Source organism: Apis florea, unplaced genomic scaffold (genome assembly GCF_048593485.1).
Source record: "Apis florea isolate Af1SG1 unplaced genomic scaffold, ASM4859348v1 contig_3756_pilon, whole genome shotgun sequence".
In the NCBI taxonomy this organism is placed as follows: Eukaryota; Metazoa; Arthropoda; class Insecta; order Hymenoptera; family Apidae; genus Apis; species Apis florea.
The window spans coordinates 634,611-653,762 of NW_028256838.1; the positions used below are offsets into that span (position 1 = coordinate 634,611).

The 19,152-nt window shown below is 27.5% G+C and overlaps 1 protein-coding gene across 8 annotated transcripts in view; it reads left to right on the top strand.

Annotated features, from left to right (window-relative positions):
* Positions 1-19,152, top strand: part of slo (calcium-activated potassium channel slo) — a 114,521-nt gene that overhangs the window by 91,602 nt on the left and 3,767 nt on the right. For 5 of the 8 annotated variants that reach the window (XM_086914895.1, XM_031919197.2, XM_012492047.3 and 2 more), the window contains 12 exons: positions 1,652-1,672; positions 4,007-4,069; positions 8,546-8,578; positions 9,005-9,137; positions 13,656-13,715; positions 15,220-15,616; positions 15,985-16,168; positions 16,473-16,568; positions 16,989-17,125; positions 17,285-17,397; positions 18,327-18,488; positions 19,024-19,117. In XM_086914895.1, the coding sequence (XP_086771021.1) occupies positions 1,652-1,672; positions 4,007-4,069; positions 8,546-8,578; positions 9,005-9,137; positions 13,656-13,715; positions 15,220-15,616; positions 15,985-16,168; positions 16,473-16,568; positions 16,989-17,125; positions 17,285-17,397; positions 18,327-18,488; positions 19,024-19,117 (1,493 nt within the window). The remainder of the gene's footprint in view (positions 1-1,651; positions 1,673-4,006; positions 4,070-8,545; positions 8,579-9,004; positions 9,138-13,655; positions 13,716-15,219; positions 15,617-15,984; positions 16,169-16,472; positions 16,569-16,988; positions 17,126-17,284; positions 17,398-18,326; positions 18,489-19,023; positions 19,118-19,152) is intronic. The other 3 variants (XM_086914892.1, XM_086914893.1, XM_086914894.1) reach the window with 3 other exon arrangements.

Sequence of the window (19,152 nt, forward strand, 5' to 3'; positions counted from 1 at the left end):
GGTTATTGTTGTGAGTGAATTATTGAAATTGAAACCGTCACAAACTCGCGCGATGTGATTGCCTTGAGTTGAGTTCTTTTAACTACTTTCAATTTAATCTTGCATCGGTGTTCAATATCTAACTATATATTATATCTATATTCAAGAAAAATTTTTTTTTTTTTATTTTTCTTTAGAATATCTTAGAATTAGTATTTCTTGAGTGGTTTATTTACTTGTTTCATGGTCAAAGTCAATATAATGATTACATTTGAAAAAAATCGTTTCCTCCGATACTATCCCGATACTTGCTTCAATTCCTTAGGTGTTTTTTAAACGTCGTTGAAAAATGTTGAACGTATTGCGTAATGTTGAATCGATCACAATATTAAGTGTGCAGTATTTAACATATATATATATATGTGCTTCGAGTTATCGTAAATTATACTGTAAAAGCTATGTGCTTTTATGATTTTTGATTACATCACGTTCGATTTCATCTCAAAGTTTAGAAAATCATTAATAAATGTGAGAATACATGTAGTTGAATATTCGAAAATTATATATTTTTTTTTTTTATTATAAAATTGTATCAAGTAAATCTTCAATTTAACTTTATTTAGAGGAAAAAAATTATCATCTGCCAATCGAATATTTTTGTGATCGTTGAGCTATTTCAAGATCAGTTGTCATATATATATATATTTTTTTATAATTTAATTTAAATTGATTTAACGTAATTGTATTTTCATTAATCGTTCTCTTGCACAATTATTGAACAAATATTATTAGTGATGTTTGACAAGTTAGAAGTTGCAAGTTGCATATATCTATGATAATATTTATCGAACTAGATAAATGAATTTTTTTAAATAATATAAAGATAAAATATAAAGATATATTTATTTGTACTTAAAGATATTTATTTCAAAAATTCATTTCAAGTGATCGAATCATTAAAAAAAATAAAGAAAATATACATATTTAAATCCAAGCAAAAGAAGGATGATTTTTGAAAAAATAGAAATTTCATGTATTATTCCATCAAATATAGAGATAATAAATTAACATTTTCAAACGTATTATTATTCAAATAATAAACGAAAAATCATAAATTATTTGAATATTACAAAAAAAAAAAAATTGAGAGACACTGTTCTAACTTGCAACTCGTCAATACCGCTAATATTATTATAAATTATCGTGCAAATGGATAAATAATGGCCGATCAATTCGAACATGCACGTATCGTGAATAATGAAAAAGTGAAAATGTACACGCTTGTAAAAACGGGAGGTAGAAAAATAGAAGGAGGGTAAGAAAAATCAATCAACAGTTTTTCACTCGAGCACCGGAGCCTAACACGATCATTATATCACCTCTAATTTCATCTATGATCCATGCGTGCATATATATGTGTATCTCTTTGTACAACGTCACGACACATACACATGCGCGCGCAAGCACGCACGCACGCACATCTTCTTACCTTATCGATATACACGTATCGTATCACACATGTGTGCCCGCGAGGGACGTGCACACAGCACACACACGCATAACACACATTATGTACACCGTTAAATATGAAGAAAAGATATATCTATATAACTAACTTTCTATGTGTCTATCTGTTTGAACTTTCTTCTCTTCGTCCTCTACTTCTACTTAGGTGAAGACTTCTCGTATGCAAGTAAGTCTAACATAAAGCGGGTGTATAATCAATATTTTTGTACATATGTATGCATAATATTGTTATTATTAACGCGGGAATCCGTATTAATAAGGCATAGATCGTAAGACGTAGGCTGTACATGGTCACTGTATTTTCACACGTGCTTTATTCGTATGTTTATCGTTATATATACTTTCTATTTCTATACACTGTTTGCTGTAATACTAATACTCTGGTGTAATTGTATTTATAAAGGAAAATCCTTATCTCTTTGGAAAAGGAATTGAACAATATTCTCTTGCTTGAATGTTATTTTTCTTTCGTCTAACTAATCTTAATTAATTTGTTGATTGTTAATTAATTGTTAATTAATTTCCAACAACCATATTCAACCCTTTAGATTCCAAAAGTATAATCAAAAATCCAATTAATTATACATTATTCATTTTTCCAACAATTTTCCTAAACAAGTATTAATTTAAACAGAAAAAATGATAATAGAAAATATATTATATATTTATATATAAAATATAAAAGAATATTTAAAAGGAAAATAATAATTAAAGATTGCAACCAAAGATACAATGCGTTAGAATTAAAGAATAATGGATTTTCCTTTGTGTATTATACAATAAATATAAATTACTTACTATAACTATCTTTCTTATAACGATAAACATCGAAATAAAAAAAAAAAAATCAATCGAATAGCACAGAATAAATTACGCGATGAGATACACACGATATAAGCGTTACGAGCGTTTGAAGTGGCCTTTTACACGCGCTACACTTTTCCCTCCCTCGGTCGATTAAGCTTTATATTAGGAGCTTAACGACGCCAATGGCAAAAGAAAAGTGCTCACAAGATAAAGAGCTGCATATACCATACGAATTCGCGAATAGTTTTGCAAACGACGAGTTTCACATTTTAGTTTCTACTACTATAACGTGTCTCCCCCTCCCCTCTCTTATAACTCTGCTTTGACACGGTAGAAACCTTATATAACTCTCTCGAATAATATAACTTTTTGTCTCGAGTTTTCCCAATTTGTCGCACGAGTTTTATAAATAATATTTGTCAAAGACCGCACTTGCAATACCGAGTAAATATTCACACCGTAAGAATTATTATTAATCTGCACGCTTAGATACGATAGAATAGAGAGATTTGTGTCAGAGGCAAAGATATTTATTTAATCATATTTAATCATATACGGAAAAATTATTCTCTTTATTTTGAATATTAGATTTTCTCGAGTTTGTTCTTTGCCTCTGTTATAATTTTTGCATGAAATTGAGAATTGCCTGTTGCACAGTGCTTAAAAATCTGGTTATGAGAACGTATATATGATTCATCACTACTTTAGACTATTTGTACAACGCGGAGGAGAATCACGATGTACAGATTGTATTTTTCTTTTTTTTTTTTTTTTTTTTTCTTAACTTTTTCTCCTTTTGATATTTTGTACGATATCGTGCCTCGATTACTTCTGGACTCGTCCGCGTTGCCACGAGCAGCATTGAAAACGGTAGTTCTTTCAGAGTAATAATTTGATTTATAGAATATTGATAATATATTATTTAGATTAGAACAAGATTCGTTTCAGTCGATAAAAAGAATTTCATTGTTATTGTCTTTCTAACACGAGGATCATTTGTTCTCACGACTTGTTTATTATTGTTTATTATTTCATGCAATTAATTGCAAACAAAAATGTATCTGTTTCAAAAATTTGTGCTATCCAATCTTTACATGAATAATGAATATTAGAAATATTAAACGTTGATATAATAAAATCTTTTGAGATTCATTTTTCGATTTTTATGATTAATTCTACATAGATGTAGAATAATCATATCGCATGAAAGTCAATCAATATTGCTTTTAATTTTAAATTTCGTGCCAAATTATTATTACTCTCTAACTTTTTCAAATATCAAATAGTTAGCCTTTATAAATCTAAACAATTTAATATCTGTGATTAATTATTGAATTATATTGTATTATAATGATAATGTAATGTAATATAATATAATCCTTGCAATTAACTACAATAATGAAAATTAAATAATTTTTGATGTATCAATCTTTATGATTTCTGATTTGCCATATTTCGAAAATTAATGCTACTTCTACTATATAATAGTACTCTTCAATCGAAGTAGATGGCAGCACAGTGACGATTTACGAAAAATCTTTCAATAATAACATATTTTCTATCGATTTAAGACTGGAACGAAGCTTTAATTGATTAAAATGCAAGTATAGGAATGGCAGTGGTAGCAATAGCGTAGAAACTAGGCCTTAGGTAATTAGTTAGGGTAGCTAACATGTGTAGTGGTTTGTTACAGACGACCACCATCCTCCCCCCACATTCACTCCGCCAGAACTGCCCAAGATGGTTCACGTAAGAGGTACAGTTACACCTCAATCAAACCCGTGCTATAATTTTGCAAGCTGCCCTTCCTAATTTTTATGAAACACACGGTATATACGGGTATACACTGTAATCAATCGCTTTCAGTCTCTTGGACGAAGGAACTCGAAGTGCTGCTTCACGAAAAAAAGTGCTTCGCTCTCGATTTAACCTTTAACAACTGTCTGCACTCAGTTTCTGATACTTTTCGATTTTCTTTTTGTTCTTTTTCTTTTTTTTTTTTTGTTCTTTTTCTTTTTTTTTATGCATCATGACGAATATACGCTTCAACGACCAATTGCGACATTTCTAGGACATTTTCTAGGAATCCAACACGATTTTTCGACCGACTTTTCATAACAGTGCTGGATTTAAATTGTTTTTAATTCGATTGTTTGAAAGTGTATTACGAAATTGCTGTGAAAATGATGTTAAATGATAATTTCGAGAATATCATATTTTGCAATTTTTTTTTTAATGTTAGTAGATATATGAATAAATATAAGAAATAATTTCTAAACACATCTTTATGCTTTTTAAAAATTTGTTGAAATTTATTTTTCAATATTACACATGTGACGTGTGAATGAATTCAATAGGATATAACTATATCATCTAACATTAAATAATCTCGTTTGATAATTTTCAAAAAATCAATGATAATAAATTATTTCTACTTCTCGATGAGTATAATTATTATTTATTTTTCTTTATAAAATTAGCAAACTTAATTTTTTTCATTTAAAAGAAAAAAATATACAAAAATTATATTATTGATTAAAATGATTGATTCAAATTTAAGAAACGAAAATTTCTATAAACAAATAATTCATAAAACTTGATAATACGTAATCCAAACTAATCTGTTACGTAAAATAAAAATTCCAGCACTGTTTCTGAATACATATGTCTCTATACATACGTAATATGGAATATGTAACGGAAAAACGCGCTATTTTCACTACGATTTTGGAGAAAGTAGAAAGATACTTGTATAAATTGTTTAAGAATATTATTCTTCTGCAATTAAAATTTCGATTGCAATCTCGTTGTTTACTACTTTCTCCGATGAGTGCATGCAGCTACAGTAGATACATTATAGTTTGCATCTTATGTTAACAATTATATTATTATTTTCACACAGACGTAGCGAATTAAAATTTTTTGTAGTTTAACTTTAGTTCTCACCATGGCTATCATATCACTATCTTCTTTATAAAACGACACGTCATTTCTTTCCTTTGTTTCACTTTTTTCTTTTTTTCCCCTTTTTGTTCTTTTTCTTTTCTCCTTTGTTTTGTGTCTTCCACAAGATTAAAACCATTGCAATATTCGTTAGAATTACATACGATTATCATAGAGTTTTATAGTTATTAGACTGTATAGCATCAATTATCAACGTTTTTTGTTCCGTGATTCATTCGTTTCGTTATTAGTTTCGAAAGCAATATATTTGTTTATAGACAAAACACAATGATTAATTTATCGATAATTTTTATAATTAGAGAAAACAATTGTTGGACAAATTCAGTTTACGTAACTTGAGTGCAAAGTACTTGATTAATTTTGAATAACGATTATTTTTTAAGAATTCAATTTGAAATAAAAAAAAATGTAACGTGTAATAAATGCAATAGTGAAGGAAAGAGAAAATCAATTCGAACGCTTGATAACCTTATCCGCGACAAACATACCTTTCCATGTAATTGAGATATATGCAATACATTTGCTGGTGTTCGTCTGCGTAAGTAGTGGAGCAGGAATTCATAAAGAGATCAGCGTTTCTCATTCTGCCTTTTTTCCTATAATCGAATAAGAAACAAAAGTCTTCGTGCATTATCTTTCAGACGAAAGAAAATTCTGATAATGAAAATTTGTACGTATATGTGTGGAGCATAATGGATCAAACATTTTTTTCTTTTCCCTTAAAAAATTTTTTTGAGGAGATAAAACTTTTTTAACATTCCTTTTAAGTTTTCAACAAAATTTCTTTTTCGTCTGTGAATATTTTTTGCATGAAACTTTAGTAAATTCAGAATATATTTTGTACTAAAAATTTTATTTTAAAATTTTGCATTATTATAAAATTATGCTTTAAGAAAAACGAAGAAAGGATTAAAATTTTAAAGATTGATTGATCGTAATGTGAAAAAAATATTGCATCATATACATTTTAGTATAGTGTGTAATATGAAAAGAAAGAAAGATATTTTTTTTTCGAAAAAATCAATTTTGAAAAACTGTAAAATATGAGGAGAATGTGATTGTATATCATCAGCAGACTATTAATTGAATATTTTACATATAAAAAATGTAAAAGATTCTTCTCTTGTTCAAATTTTCATTTTCAAAAAATAAATTCGAAATTTTATTTTCTCAAAAAGTAATTTTCAAATTGAAAAATTTTACTCTACATTTTTCATATATAGAATGATCTTTTACCAATAATCAATTTTTATTGAGAATTAATTATGTTTCCTTATTATTTGAATTTTCAATTTCCACAAAAATAAATTCTTAAATAAAACAATTTCTTTTTTCCATTGTTTTTTATCTGATTGTACAATACATCGGTTACTAAACATATTATAAGCAATAATTCATTATGCATACATTAAGAAAATTTCATTTAAAACAGAATTTTTGTTAGATTTGATACAACAATTTCTTAATTGAATCTGCATAAGACATGTACGATGATTTTTGTAAATGACAAAAATTTTTCACTAAATTCGCGATAAAAATATTCGATAAATTATTTTAATTCGAATACAGAGATGAGAGTAAATTTCGCGGATAGTTTGAGAAATGCTGTTTGAATTCAAATATTTTTGAGTGATATTCAAATTTTTTCCATGAATTTTTCTGTGTTCTAAAGTAGATAAATATTATACTTGGTTTAGGATGCTTAGAAATATTTTTTTCAATATTTCTTCTTTTGATATGTGTATAATTCGCATATGCCCTAAGTATATATATATATATATTTATTATTGTTATTTACACAATATATATATATATATATGCGTTTTATTTGTGTAATTTTAATATCGAGTGTAAACAAATGAATAAATAGCTGTAGAAAGCACGGTAGATTGACGGATACATTATTCGTTATTATTATTATTATTATTATTATTATTGTTTATTTTTTATGGTGACATTTAGACAAAGCACATTTTTCACGTTTTGTATCTCATTTGATCTATTTATTTACATAATTATATGATGGTGCTTCATTCAGTTATCGCGACAGATGCCTAATTATTATTATTATTATTATTTTTTTTTCTTGTCTTTTGCAAACAGCACGTGCCGTAATGGCTAAGAATTGCTTGAAACGTACAATGAACGTTGCTTGGGTTTCCATTGATACGTCAAATTTTCCCTTATAAAAAAATTTTTCTCGCATACTTTTTGACGCGGACACTGTATACAGGACGTTCCATTTTAATCTCCACTTCAATCTCCTAAAGTCAACACGCCGAGTTGTGGAAGCTTATATCTCAGGAATAGCTTGTACCAAAGGCCTATTTAAGTAGCGTTTTGAAAATGTTTCGATGTAGCTGCAATAATATGAACTATGATAGTATGTAGTAAAAAAATATTTAGATTTTTATTTTTATCTTAAATTTGACATTGACAAGTTCGTTCAAGGACGCCACGAGCGTCTTAATAAATGACAGCATGATCTGTATAATTTTTTATTTTAATAGCTTTTCGTGTCCTCCATATTTTTATTATTCGAAATATTTATTCTAGAAAATTAAAATGGAACATCCTGTATATTATTAAAAAATATAGTTTAATGCATCACTTCTCGTTTTCACGTTTAATGCGTTATTAAGAAATCATGATCCAATTGTTTCATCAATTTTTATATTTTTATTATTGTTTCGAATCGTCTAATTTTATAAGATATATACAGACATAAGAATTTGAGAATGCGATATTAAATATATTTTTTGTATAATAGAAAATATATTTTTCAGAAACTTTGTACGAAAGAAATCGCTAAAATTTATAATGATAAATTATATAAGAAGTTGTTTTTAATCATTTTTTGTAATTTTGAGAATTTAAAAGGTAATCTAAAGATTATAATTGGATTTTCGAAAAATATTGAAATATAAATTCATTTACATTTGCCACTATTCATAAGAATTCGTATTCTTCGACGTATTCTTGAAAACCACAAGTTCATCGGTTCATCGCAATTCTAGTTATTTAAAATTTTCCAAATAAAAGATGGCACGTGCAAAAGATTTAGGATAAAGTATGCGTGCCTGTAAGCATGAGGCTGTAGACTCTCTTTGTCGATTAAACGTAAAATACGTTATAACGAAGGGATTTAGGTCACGATCAGCGTGGCACTGAGTAATTTTCTTAATCATTGTTGCTTTGTCTATTAGCTACGTTGAAAAAAAAAAAAATAACCTCTACGTAGAAGTTAATTCTAATTTATCGATTTTAGGTGAGATCAGTCGTGACCGAGAAGATCCAAACGGTAAGTTTCAAATTGATCAAATATTTATTGAAACATTTCTTATTTCTTTTAATAAATTGTGAAAAGCACAATTCTCTCTAAATTTCTCTCAATTTTATCACATTATAAAACGTTATTTTCAAAACGTACCTTTACATCTCACCCTTAAGCGAGATGAAAATTGAACGAGTAATTAATTTTACTTAATATTGATTTTTGCTGAATTTTTGATTTTAATAAAATAGAATTTAACTCTCCTTTGCAACATTTGAAACATGATAAAAAAGAATGGAGAATTACACAAATTTTCAAATAATTAAACACAATTTTTAAATTATTCTTTAAATCAGTTTAAATTTTCTCAATAATTTTTATACTCTTATCAGAAATATAATGTTAATAGGAAATTAAAAGAAATGTGTACAAATTCATCGTGTTACGTTATAGCGATGAGAAATCACCGGAATTCCGTCGGGATGACCATGATGAATTCAACGAAACAAGTGAATAAGGTGAAACCGAATGTGAATCGAGCGACAAATGACAGTTTATCCAGTCCAAATCAACCGTACAATCAGAGGTATTCGTTTTACTTTAAACATTCATTATTTTCTCTTCACCATACATACGGGCGTGCTTCGTCCTTGCATTCACTATTCATTGTTCACACTTTCGATCACTTCTACGACAAATGAGTCATTCAGAAGACGAATTGATCAACCATATTATTCTTGACTTTAATTAATTAACACGAAGATTTAATATTTTTTTATATTTTAAATTGTGCCAAAATGAGCAGTTAACAATTTTATTCAATACTTTTCGATATTCAAAAATTTCTATTGTCCAATATTCCCATACATATACACACACGCATATATATTATTAAATTTTTTATTAATATTTTCTGTTAATAAAATTTGGAATGTAAATCAATAATAGATATATCAAATTACAATGACAATTTTAGATAAGAAGAAAGATAAGATATTCGATTGTGTGAAATTTGAGAGTTAATCAATTTGATTTCTATGCATGGCTCAAATATATCATTCAGAATTAACAACCGTGTGTGAATTTCACTACTGAGAATTAGATACACGTTTTTTTCATTGAAAAAAAAATTGCAAAATTTGATCGTATTTCATATGTCTTATGAAAAAACACTTTTCGTGCACTCAAAGTTCAATTAAATGTGATTAATATGAACATAATTATATACAGTGTAATTCGATTTATACACAATATGTACACAAATGTATAGTAGCTCGTGGTGAATTTTTCGATTTTTCTGTCTGTAATACGCACTTTCACTGTTCTTGTACGAAGTTAAAGTTGATACTGTTTCTCTCCTATATATGCACGACTAGAACGACTCGAGCTTTTCTGTACACAACATTTTTGTGAACTGTGATGTGGAACGGGTTATTCAGACTGCATTGATTAAGTTTTGATATGTAAACATATATCTTACATTGTACATATCCGCTCAAAAATCTTGGAACAGTACTTTTAATGTGATTCGATCATTTTTATTAAGAAAAAGTTATATTATGTGAAAAAAAAAATCGACAATGGACAAGAAAAAATATTGGTGATATAATAACATTGATATCAAAATTTTTTAATTTTTTTTTTTTAAAGCAATTTTTATGTACTATATTTATGTAAGATTTCTCAGATTATAAATAAAACCAAATACAATAATTTGGATTGTATATATTAATTTATTCAGATATAGATGAAAAAAGAAAAATAATCATCACTTATTAAATTATATTATTATGTACAAAAAAAAAAGAACCATTGAAATTTTATTAAGGAAACTTTATTAATGTCCTAAGATTTGTAAAAGGATGTGTATCTCCAATGATGCATCACTTTAATGAAATTATTCTAAATCGTAATTTGAATAACCCGATAAAACATTAAAGCAATTATCTTCATATTACGATTTATATTCTCACAAAATACAAAAACACCTTCTTAATCTAAAAACTTGTATGAAATGATCTCTCATTTATACAGAGTGCACTATGATGTCAATAACACAATATTCTTTAAACAGTATCTGCATCTATTTTAATTTAATCAGCATGTTTTAAAAGTTTATCATAACGTAAATGATGATAAACATTGTTATTATATAAACTTTCAACTTATTATTAATATTCTCGGTAGAGAACTTCCATGCGATCCAGAATCATTCTCATAAATTCAATCGTTTACATTCCAATCAATTATATGTTATTTAATTTACGGTGATTATTTTTATCGAAATAGCATATTCAAATTTATTCATCCTATAGTTTTCTAACTTTTAAGAATTCGTTCATAAATAATATCAATTGTATATCATGTCGATTTTATGACTTGTATATAAAAAAATATCAATTTATAAATTTTACAAAATCATACCCGATTTATTTTCCAGTTTATTATTTATAAATAGATTTAGATTTTAAAATGTATTTGAAATATTTTTTTTTTTTTACAAAATTTATTATACATAGTATGCATATATCCAAACTTTTAATAGATCAAATCAAAATGAAACGAAAATCAAAAATAAGGAAATTACGTTTCTTTTTAATTATTGATAATTAAATATTAAAAAATAAACTACATTATCAAATGTATGACATTTTATAAATAGCGGAAAACACAGTGATTCTTAAATTAGCACAGTAAACAGCAGCTTACCTGAATATTTTTCAATATTACGACAACATCAATATTTGCATAAAACTCTTCACTTTAAATATTTATCATTGTTCGTACTATATAAATATAAATAAAAATTAAATTCTTCGTATATTCTGCATTAAGACATCGCAGTATATGCAAAAATCGCGAGAAGAAAGTAAAAATTTTTAAGTTAATATAGAAATGGAGAAAACCATGCCATTAAAGCCACTCTTTGTTTTATCCTGATATCTCAATTGGTTACCAAGATATGAAGACTCAAAGCGTCCATAATGCTTAAGACAGTGCGGAGATTATGAATAAGCCCGCGAGCCTCGTGACCCACTTTTATTCCTGGAGATGCACACGTTTTTCCAGGAATCATGTCTGTCACGTGTCTGAAGTTTGGAATAGGTCAGAGACGAGGTCCGATCAAGAGACAAAGACGGAGATAATAAACGATTAAAAATTATTCTTTTCTTTGCACGACGATATCTCGGGAACCGGAAGTTGTATCGGGATAAATGAAAAAGCGTTTCAAAGGACAAGGTTCCACGCTTCTAACGATCTCTCACTCGTCGATTAAAAATCACTCTCCACGTAGTTATAGCGATTTAAATTTTTACTAATTTTAATAGGATTTAAGATGATGACGTATTAAATTAATTTAAAAAAAATTATTTATCTTAAATTTTTGCAAGTTGATGTTAAGTTCGATTTTTATTTGATCAATGTTTAATCAGCTTGATCGAAAAGTAATTAAACAATATGAAATAAAATATAGTTATTTCTTTGTGATTTATACAAAGTAAACTTACATTTGAGAATCATTCTGTTTTCCACTTTTTAAATTATTTTATACTCGTTTGGTAAAGAAAACGTTTATTTTCATTTTTTTGCGTGATTATTTTTGTTCATTTTTAATTTTCGTTTAATCTTAATTCGAAAAAATTATCCTTTAAATCTTTGGATAGTGCTAGAATTCTATATTCTATATTTGTCATATAATATGAAAAATATATATATATATTATTAGATAAAAATCCGCAATTTAAACGAAATATTAAAGTGTACATTATAATTCATCATCATTCTCTTTCTTTCAGTATCTAAATATAATTTTCGATTTTTAAAATACATTTATTTTAAAATCTCATATAATGAATTTATTTAAAAATATAACATTTCTTGAGTTAAAATAACTATTGAAACTGATTAATAACAATTAATACAAAATTATGAAGACAAGCATAATTTTTTTATTTCAATAATTTATTTTCCTCCCTAATTTAATACCTATACATATATATACATATATATATATATGTGTGTCGCATGTTAATAAATTTCATGGCGATCCAGTATAATATAATGAAGTATAAAATTATTATATTTTTCTCCTATTTCCCTTTCCCCACAATATCTAAAGGTCAGCTTTCACCCGCACGGATAAACCGCTCATCTGTGCTTTTATAATTATTGTATACCGCTGAGTCGCGAGAAATTCCTGTGCGATAAAATCCGCTTGTTATCAAATTTATTAGTCATTGTTTAAAATGAAATTAGAATAATAATAATATTTTATTCTTGGATGGAATTTGTTTTAATAAACTATTTTTCTAAAAATATTTTTGATTAGAGATTATTATCTTTATTTCAGGGTATTCTAAAACGTTGCTAATATAATTGAAGAGTCATTTTAAACGAAAAGTAGGTTAAAACAAATCATGGTTTAATTTATCTTCGTTCTCGAGATATAGAAGATTAAATGACAAATAATTAGATACATTTAAGATTTATTATTTATTTTTTTAAAATCAGTGTATATTAATGTAAATCAATGTAAAATATATAATTTCAAATATATACAAATTTAATTATGATTAAAAATTAAGTAATTTGAATAGATCTGATTATTTGTAATTTATATTACTTCATTCTTTATATCTCTAGATCAAAAATAAATTGATTCAAAATGTACATAACGTTTATTTCAAAATAACTTGTCAAATATATCAATACAATTTGTCAGTTTTAATCTGAAACATTCTGAATAAATTCTGAATAAGCTAGTATAAATTACAAATTACTTTTTGCAGATTTTTTGACAAGAAATATACATACAGCCTTTCTGCAGGAAACTGTACAATGTAATTTTTCCCTATTTCATTTCTTTTCAATATCTCAAAAATCAAAATCATTGATCATAAATTATATTTTAATCGTTGAAAACATTTAAAATTTTGTACTTTGATCACTAAACTACGAGAATCATTATTGTCATATTGCTCATAAATTCGATTTTTCATTCTATTCCTGATATTACGATTCGATAATGTTACTCGATGGCGAACGAAGAAAATAGTATCTACGAATCGACGAGTCCATCGTTACGAATACCTTCTGATTCCAGATCGCAAGAGGAGTCCGCATACCCTGGCTACCATCTCGCCTACGAAGTCAAAAAGCTCATGTACGCTTCTTATTTTTACGTTAATTGTCAACGTTAAGCCGTTATGTTCTCTTTTCTACACTAATTTCGTTATGCGATATAGAAATCTGCTTGCGAATTGCATGCGAATGTTTCATTGATTGCTTGTGTAATTAAAGCATTTATCATCATTCATATGTACATATGTGAAATATAATGTAGAAAATCGATTATTTTATAACAACAATTATATTAATCTTTTCCTTTCAACGTGATTTCATTGTTATTTTTATTTATCAAATTAATAATTAATGTTAATATCATTGAAAAGTTTTATCTATAGAAATATATTATTTTCGATTTATCTTTTTACCACGATACGAATCTGCTACGACACTATACAATACAAAAAACAAATCATACATGATACAATAATATTGATAAAATATAGTTAATAAGTTAATCCATTTATAAAATGAAATCAAACAAAATAACATTTCTTATTAGATGTAATATATGGTCAGTAACTTTTAAATTTTTCAAAGCCACGAAAATAATAAGAAAAATTTGAAAAATATTAAAATGATATCATTAAATTAAAAAATATGCACGAACATTATTCTTTCATTAAAAGAAAAAAAAAAAATAAAAAATTCTAGTAGTATAGTAAGCTAACTATATTTTATAATTTTATACATTCACAACAAAAATCAATTTCGAACGTAGAACGTAAGTGTTTCAAAGAACACGTATTTCAAGAGATTCACTTGAGAATTATTGGAGATATATGCGTTTACTATAATGCTTCTATGTTGCTAAACGCATTACATATGTATCCAGATAGGATTTTCTGTGTTAAACGCTTGCGCCTGAATGTATGCTTTCAGACTAAACACAGATCACTTTCAATATTCAATATTACTAGGTTTAGCAATAAGTTCGCTCTCGTTCCATTTAAGAGAGCTTTAAATTATTATTTCTACGTAAAATCTGCTATAATTTTCTTATAGTTTTAATTTTCTCTTTTATTACATAAAAAACAAGAAATCTAAATGTATCTGTTACTTTCATGTTTAATGTTTTAAGTAATTTACTCCGTATATCTGCAGCATTCTCTCCTGACAATTTCTCATTTTACTTTTTCCTTGATAATAAACTTTAAATTATGTTTCTTAAATTATACCGATTTAAAATTTCTACGCATTTTATAATATTTTTACAAAATCTCAATTTTGCTAATCTCTTTGACCGACGACTTTTTAGTGTTAATTAATTAAACAATATCATTATTATCATTATTTATATCGCTTCTTCAACTTATAATTTTCATGTTTATCCGCTTGAGCATTTCAGGATTTAGCTTAGCTATATTTACAGCTATTTGAAAAATAAAATAGCCATGGAAAATTGTATCGAATAGATATCATACTTATATTCTAACATACTAGTACATTTGTTGTTCCAATCAAATAACACCTTTATCAAGGTATATATAAAAACAATTGCTACTTATCATTCGATAAAAAGTGAAATTTATCTTTTTTAGGCCGACGAGCAGAGCCTCGGGCGGTACGAACGTGAACAACAACGGTGGTCTTCAAGTCGGAATAGCCGACGATCAGGCGAAGGATTTCGATTTCGAGAAGACCGAAATGAAGTACGATTCAACGGGTATGTTCCACTGGAGCCCATCCCGTAACCTCGAAGACTGCATATTGGATCGTAATCAGGCGGCGATGACGGTCCTGAACGGACATGTCGTCGTATGCCTATTCGCCGATCCCGACTCGCCTCTCATCGGACTGAGAAACCTTGTCATGCCATTACGAGCTTCCAATTTTCATTACCACGAGCTTAAACACGTAGTAATAGTTGGGTCTGTGGATTACATCCGCCGCGAGTGGAAAATGTTGCAGAATCTACCGAAGATATCGGTGTTAAACGTAAGACACATTTCTCGTTTAACATTTATAAGAGTGTAAGATTTATATTTTTATAAGGATGATTATGCAAATTTTTATTAATAAAATATAAAAACTTAATTGATTTTTGAGATTTGTTTCACTTTCAAGATATTATGAAAAAATGAAAAATGAAATTGTATTTATGCATTAGCAAATAACGAAAGTGAATTTTATATTTGTGACTTGTGAAATTATTTCATTTGTTTAAATTAACGAATAATTTGGAATAATATTTTTCGTCCAAATGTTCGAATACTTTGTACACCGTAATTCTTATTTTCATTCGAAAATCTCTCTGTACTTTAAGAATGAATTTGTGATATAATTATATATCTGTATTTCTGCAGGGTTCACCATTAAGCAGAGCAGATCTGCGTGCCGTTAACGTGAATTTGTGCGACATGTGTTGTATCCTGTCGGCTAAAGTGCCTAGCAACGATGACCCCACCCTCGCCGACAAGGAAGCCATCCTCGCGTCCCTTAATATCAAAGCTATGACTTTCGACGACACCATTGGTGTGCTGAGCCAAGGTTCGTATTCATACTCGTCTCAATCTTTAACTACTATTGTGAAGTATCTTCTTCAAACACAAACGTTACAAAATTTCGTAACTTTGCTCTTAACATTATTGAGCATCTCAGTAATTTGTGTTGATGAAAGATGCAAGTTTATATAATATCTATTGAGATTTTTATTTTTTATTCGGTTTTTCATCCTCCATTGAAGAATTTCACTACAGCAGTTAAAGAGTTAATTTTAGAATAAGCCTCGAATTCAATATTTCCCTCTATCCCATCGCGTATACGATAATTAAATGTTAAGTGACAATTCCAGCAAATAATGAACAAGGTAATTTGACCGCAGTTGGCAGCCCAATCGTTTTGCAGCGACGAGGATCCGTTTATGGAGCAAACGTGCCAATGATAACAGGTATAACGTATCAAATTTATCATTAATTTTTTTGAATTATCATATTTATTCATAAGCATTATATTCTATATCAAAAAATTCCTGAAATTTGATGGATTTATTTTCATTTTGAGTTGCTTAAAAAATTTAAATGAAAAATATTGTTTTACCACTTCAAAATATTTCATTGAACACATTTAATTAATATATAAATTTTTTTATATTAGATACTTAATTAAACGGAGAACTTTAATTAAATGTGAAGAATAAAATTTGTCGATGAATCTTTCAATGTTTATAAAAATATTTTATATTTTAATAAGTAATGTACTTGAAATTTTGATCAATAAATAATTTGGCTAATTTATTATACAAAGAATGCGTATAAAAATTAGAATGACATTTTATCAAAAAAATATTAATGCTTTCTTTCTATTATAGAACTCGTAAACGATAGCAATGTGCAGTTCCTTGACCAGGACGACGACGATGATCCGGACACAGAACTGTACCTTACCCAACCGTTTGCTTGCGGTACTGCCTTTGCCGTCAGCGTATTAGATTCATTAATGTCGACGGTTAGTTGCGCCCTTTGATCATGAAAATGTTGATATTTAATAGGCAATTTATCGCATATTATCATTTATTTATCGTACATTTAGGAAAAAGGTTTGACTTCGCAACTCATACTTATGTATTAATTTTTATACTTATTTTTCTTTTCCTTCTTTCGACAGACGTATTTCAATCAGAACGCGCTGACTTTAATTCGATCTCTAATCACTGGTGGAGCAACGCCTGAGTTAGAATTAATTCTTGCTGAAGGAGCAGGTTTACGAGGAGGTTATAGGTAAGTTGGTTAAAATTTATTCAAATGTAGATTTAATTAATTTTTCCATCATCATGTTGTTCATTCTACGTTACATTATGGAAAAAGGCAGTAACTATTTTGATATTAAATAGTATTAAAATATAACGTAATTTTCTTGAAAAATTTATTAATAAAATATTTATTATGTCTTTAGCTAGCAAATATAAATAAGAAGAGCAGTAATTGTGTTACATAAAATGTTAATTAAAGCCATATAAATTTTATATTAATTTTCATCAAATAAATTTTCATTAGATATTGCTTTTCTTTATTATTGGACAGTAAAAAAGAAAATATTTAACGTCATAATATACTTTATACGATGCTATGTCTCATAATATCTCGTATATCTTTTATTAAAATATATCATATTCGAAAATGAATATGAAGCATCTATTTGCAAAATCAAGGAAATAAACGATAGATTATATTTTTACAAAAATTAATGTTTTGTTATTTTTATTTCATGTGAAACAAAACACAATGAATAATGAAATATCACAATGTCACATAAATTTTACGATTCATTACTAAAAGTATTCATTTTACAGTAATATAAATTATTCTGACTTATATCGAATGAATATTTATATAAAAATTTTATTACATAATATATCAATTATTTACGCTATATAATAATTTTAGCCATGACACATATATCGTATACAATATTACTGCTTAAAAACTGCTTAACGATACTGCTACATGAAATATTTCGTTCATAATATCGTACAGGCTACATACGCATAATATTTCATCTATAATATCGTATGTAGACACTTTGTGATCTACATCAATATTCATAATATCACTTAAATGATGAGACATCTTGTCTATAAGGGCAAAAATATTAATATTTTTTTACGTGTGAAAGTCATGATCCTCATTATTTATTTCTTTGTCCACAGCACACCTGATAGTTTGGCCAATAGAGATCGATGTCGAGTTGGTCAAATCGCGTTATACGACGGGCCATTAGCCCAATATGGCGAAGGAGGCAAGTACGGTGACCTCTTTGTCGCAGCATTAAAGTCATATGGAATGCTGTGCATTGGTCTGTACAGGTACAGGTACCGGACTTTTTTCCTTCTCTCGATGGTATTTATTGGATTACACCACATGAATTTATTCTATAGCACATATATATATATGCATATATATATATATATATATATATATAAAATATATGTATATATATATCTTTCTTCTGAAAAATCTTTCATCTTGCTGCCATATTAATTATATTGCCATTGATTATCTTTTACTATATGCCATTTCTTGTACTTACTATGACTTTTGGTTTTTTGCCGCACACTTTTGCATTTTGCGTTTTTGCGTCATGACAAATAAAAAAAAAAAAAAAAAAGAAGCGACGATCGTAAGTTGCCTTCATCCAACAAATACTCATCATTTTTTATGATTGTCTTTGTATCACTTATTTGTTTAGTGTTTAGTTTACTGTTGCCAGCGTTTAGTTTAGTTTTAGTTTTAGTTTTAGTTTTAGTTTTAGTTTATTATCGTACATATTTATGTACTTAGCTTAACGAGTAAGTTCTTGTTTGCCAAAAAATAGCGTACTCCGACTAATTCTTGATACAATTTTAGGTTTCGAGATACAAGCTCATCGTGCGATGCTTCTTCTAAAAGATACGTCATTACAAATCCTCCAGATGATTTCACGTTATTGCCTACAGATCAGGTATGAAAATATCGTTGTGAGAATGCAAAGATTAA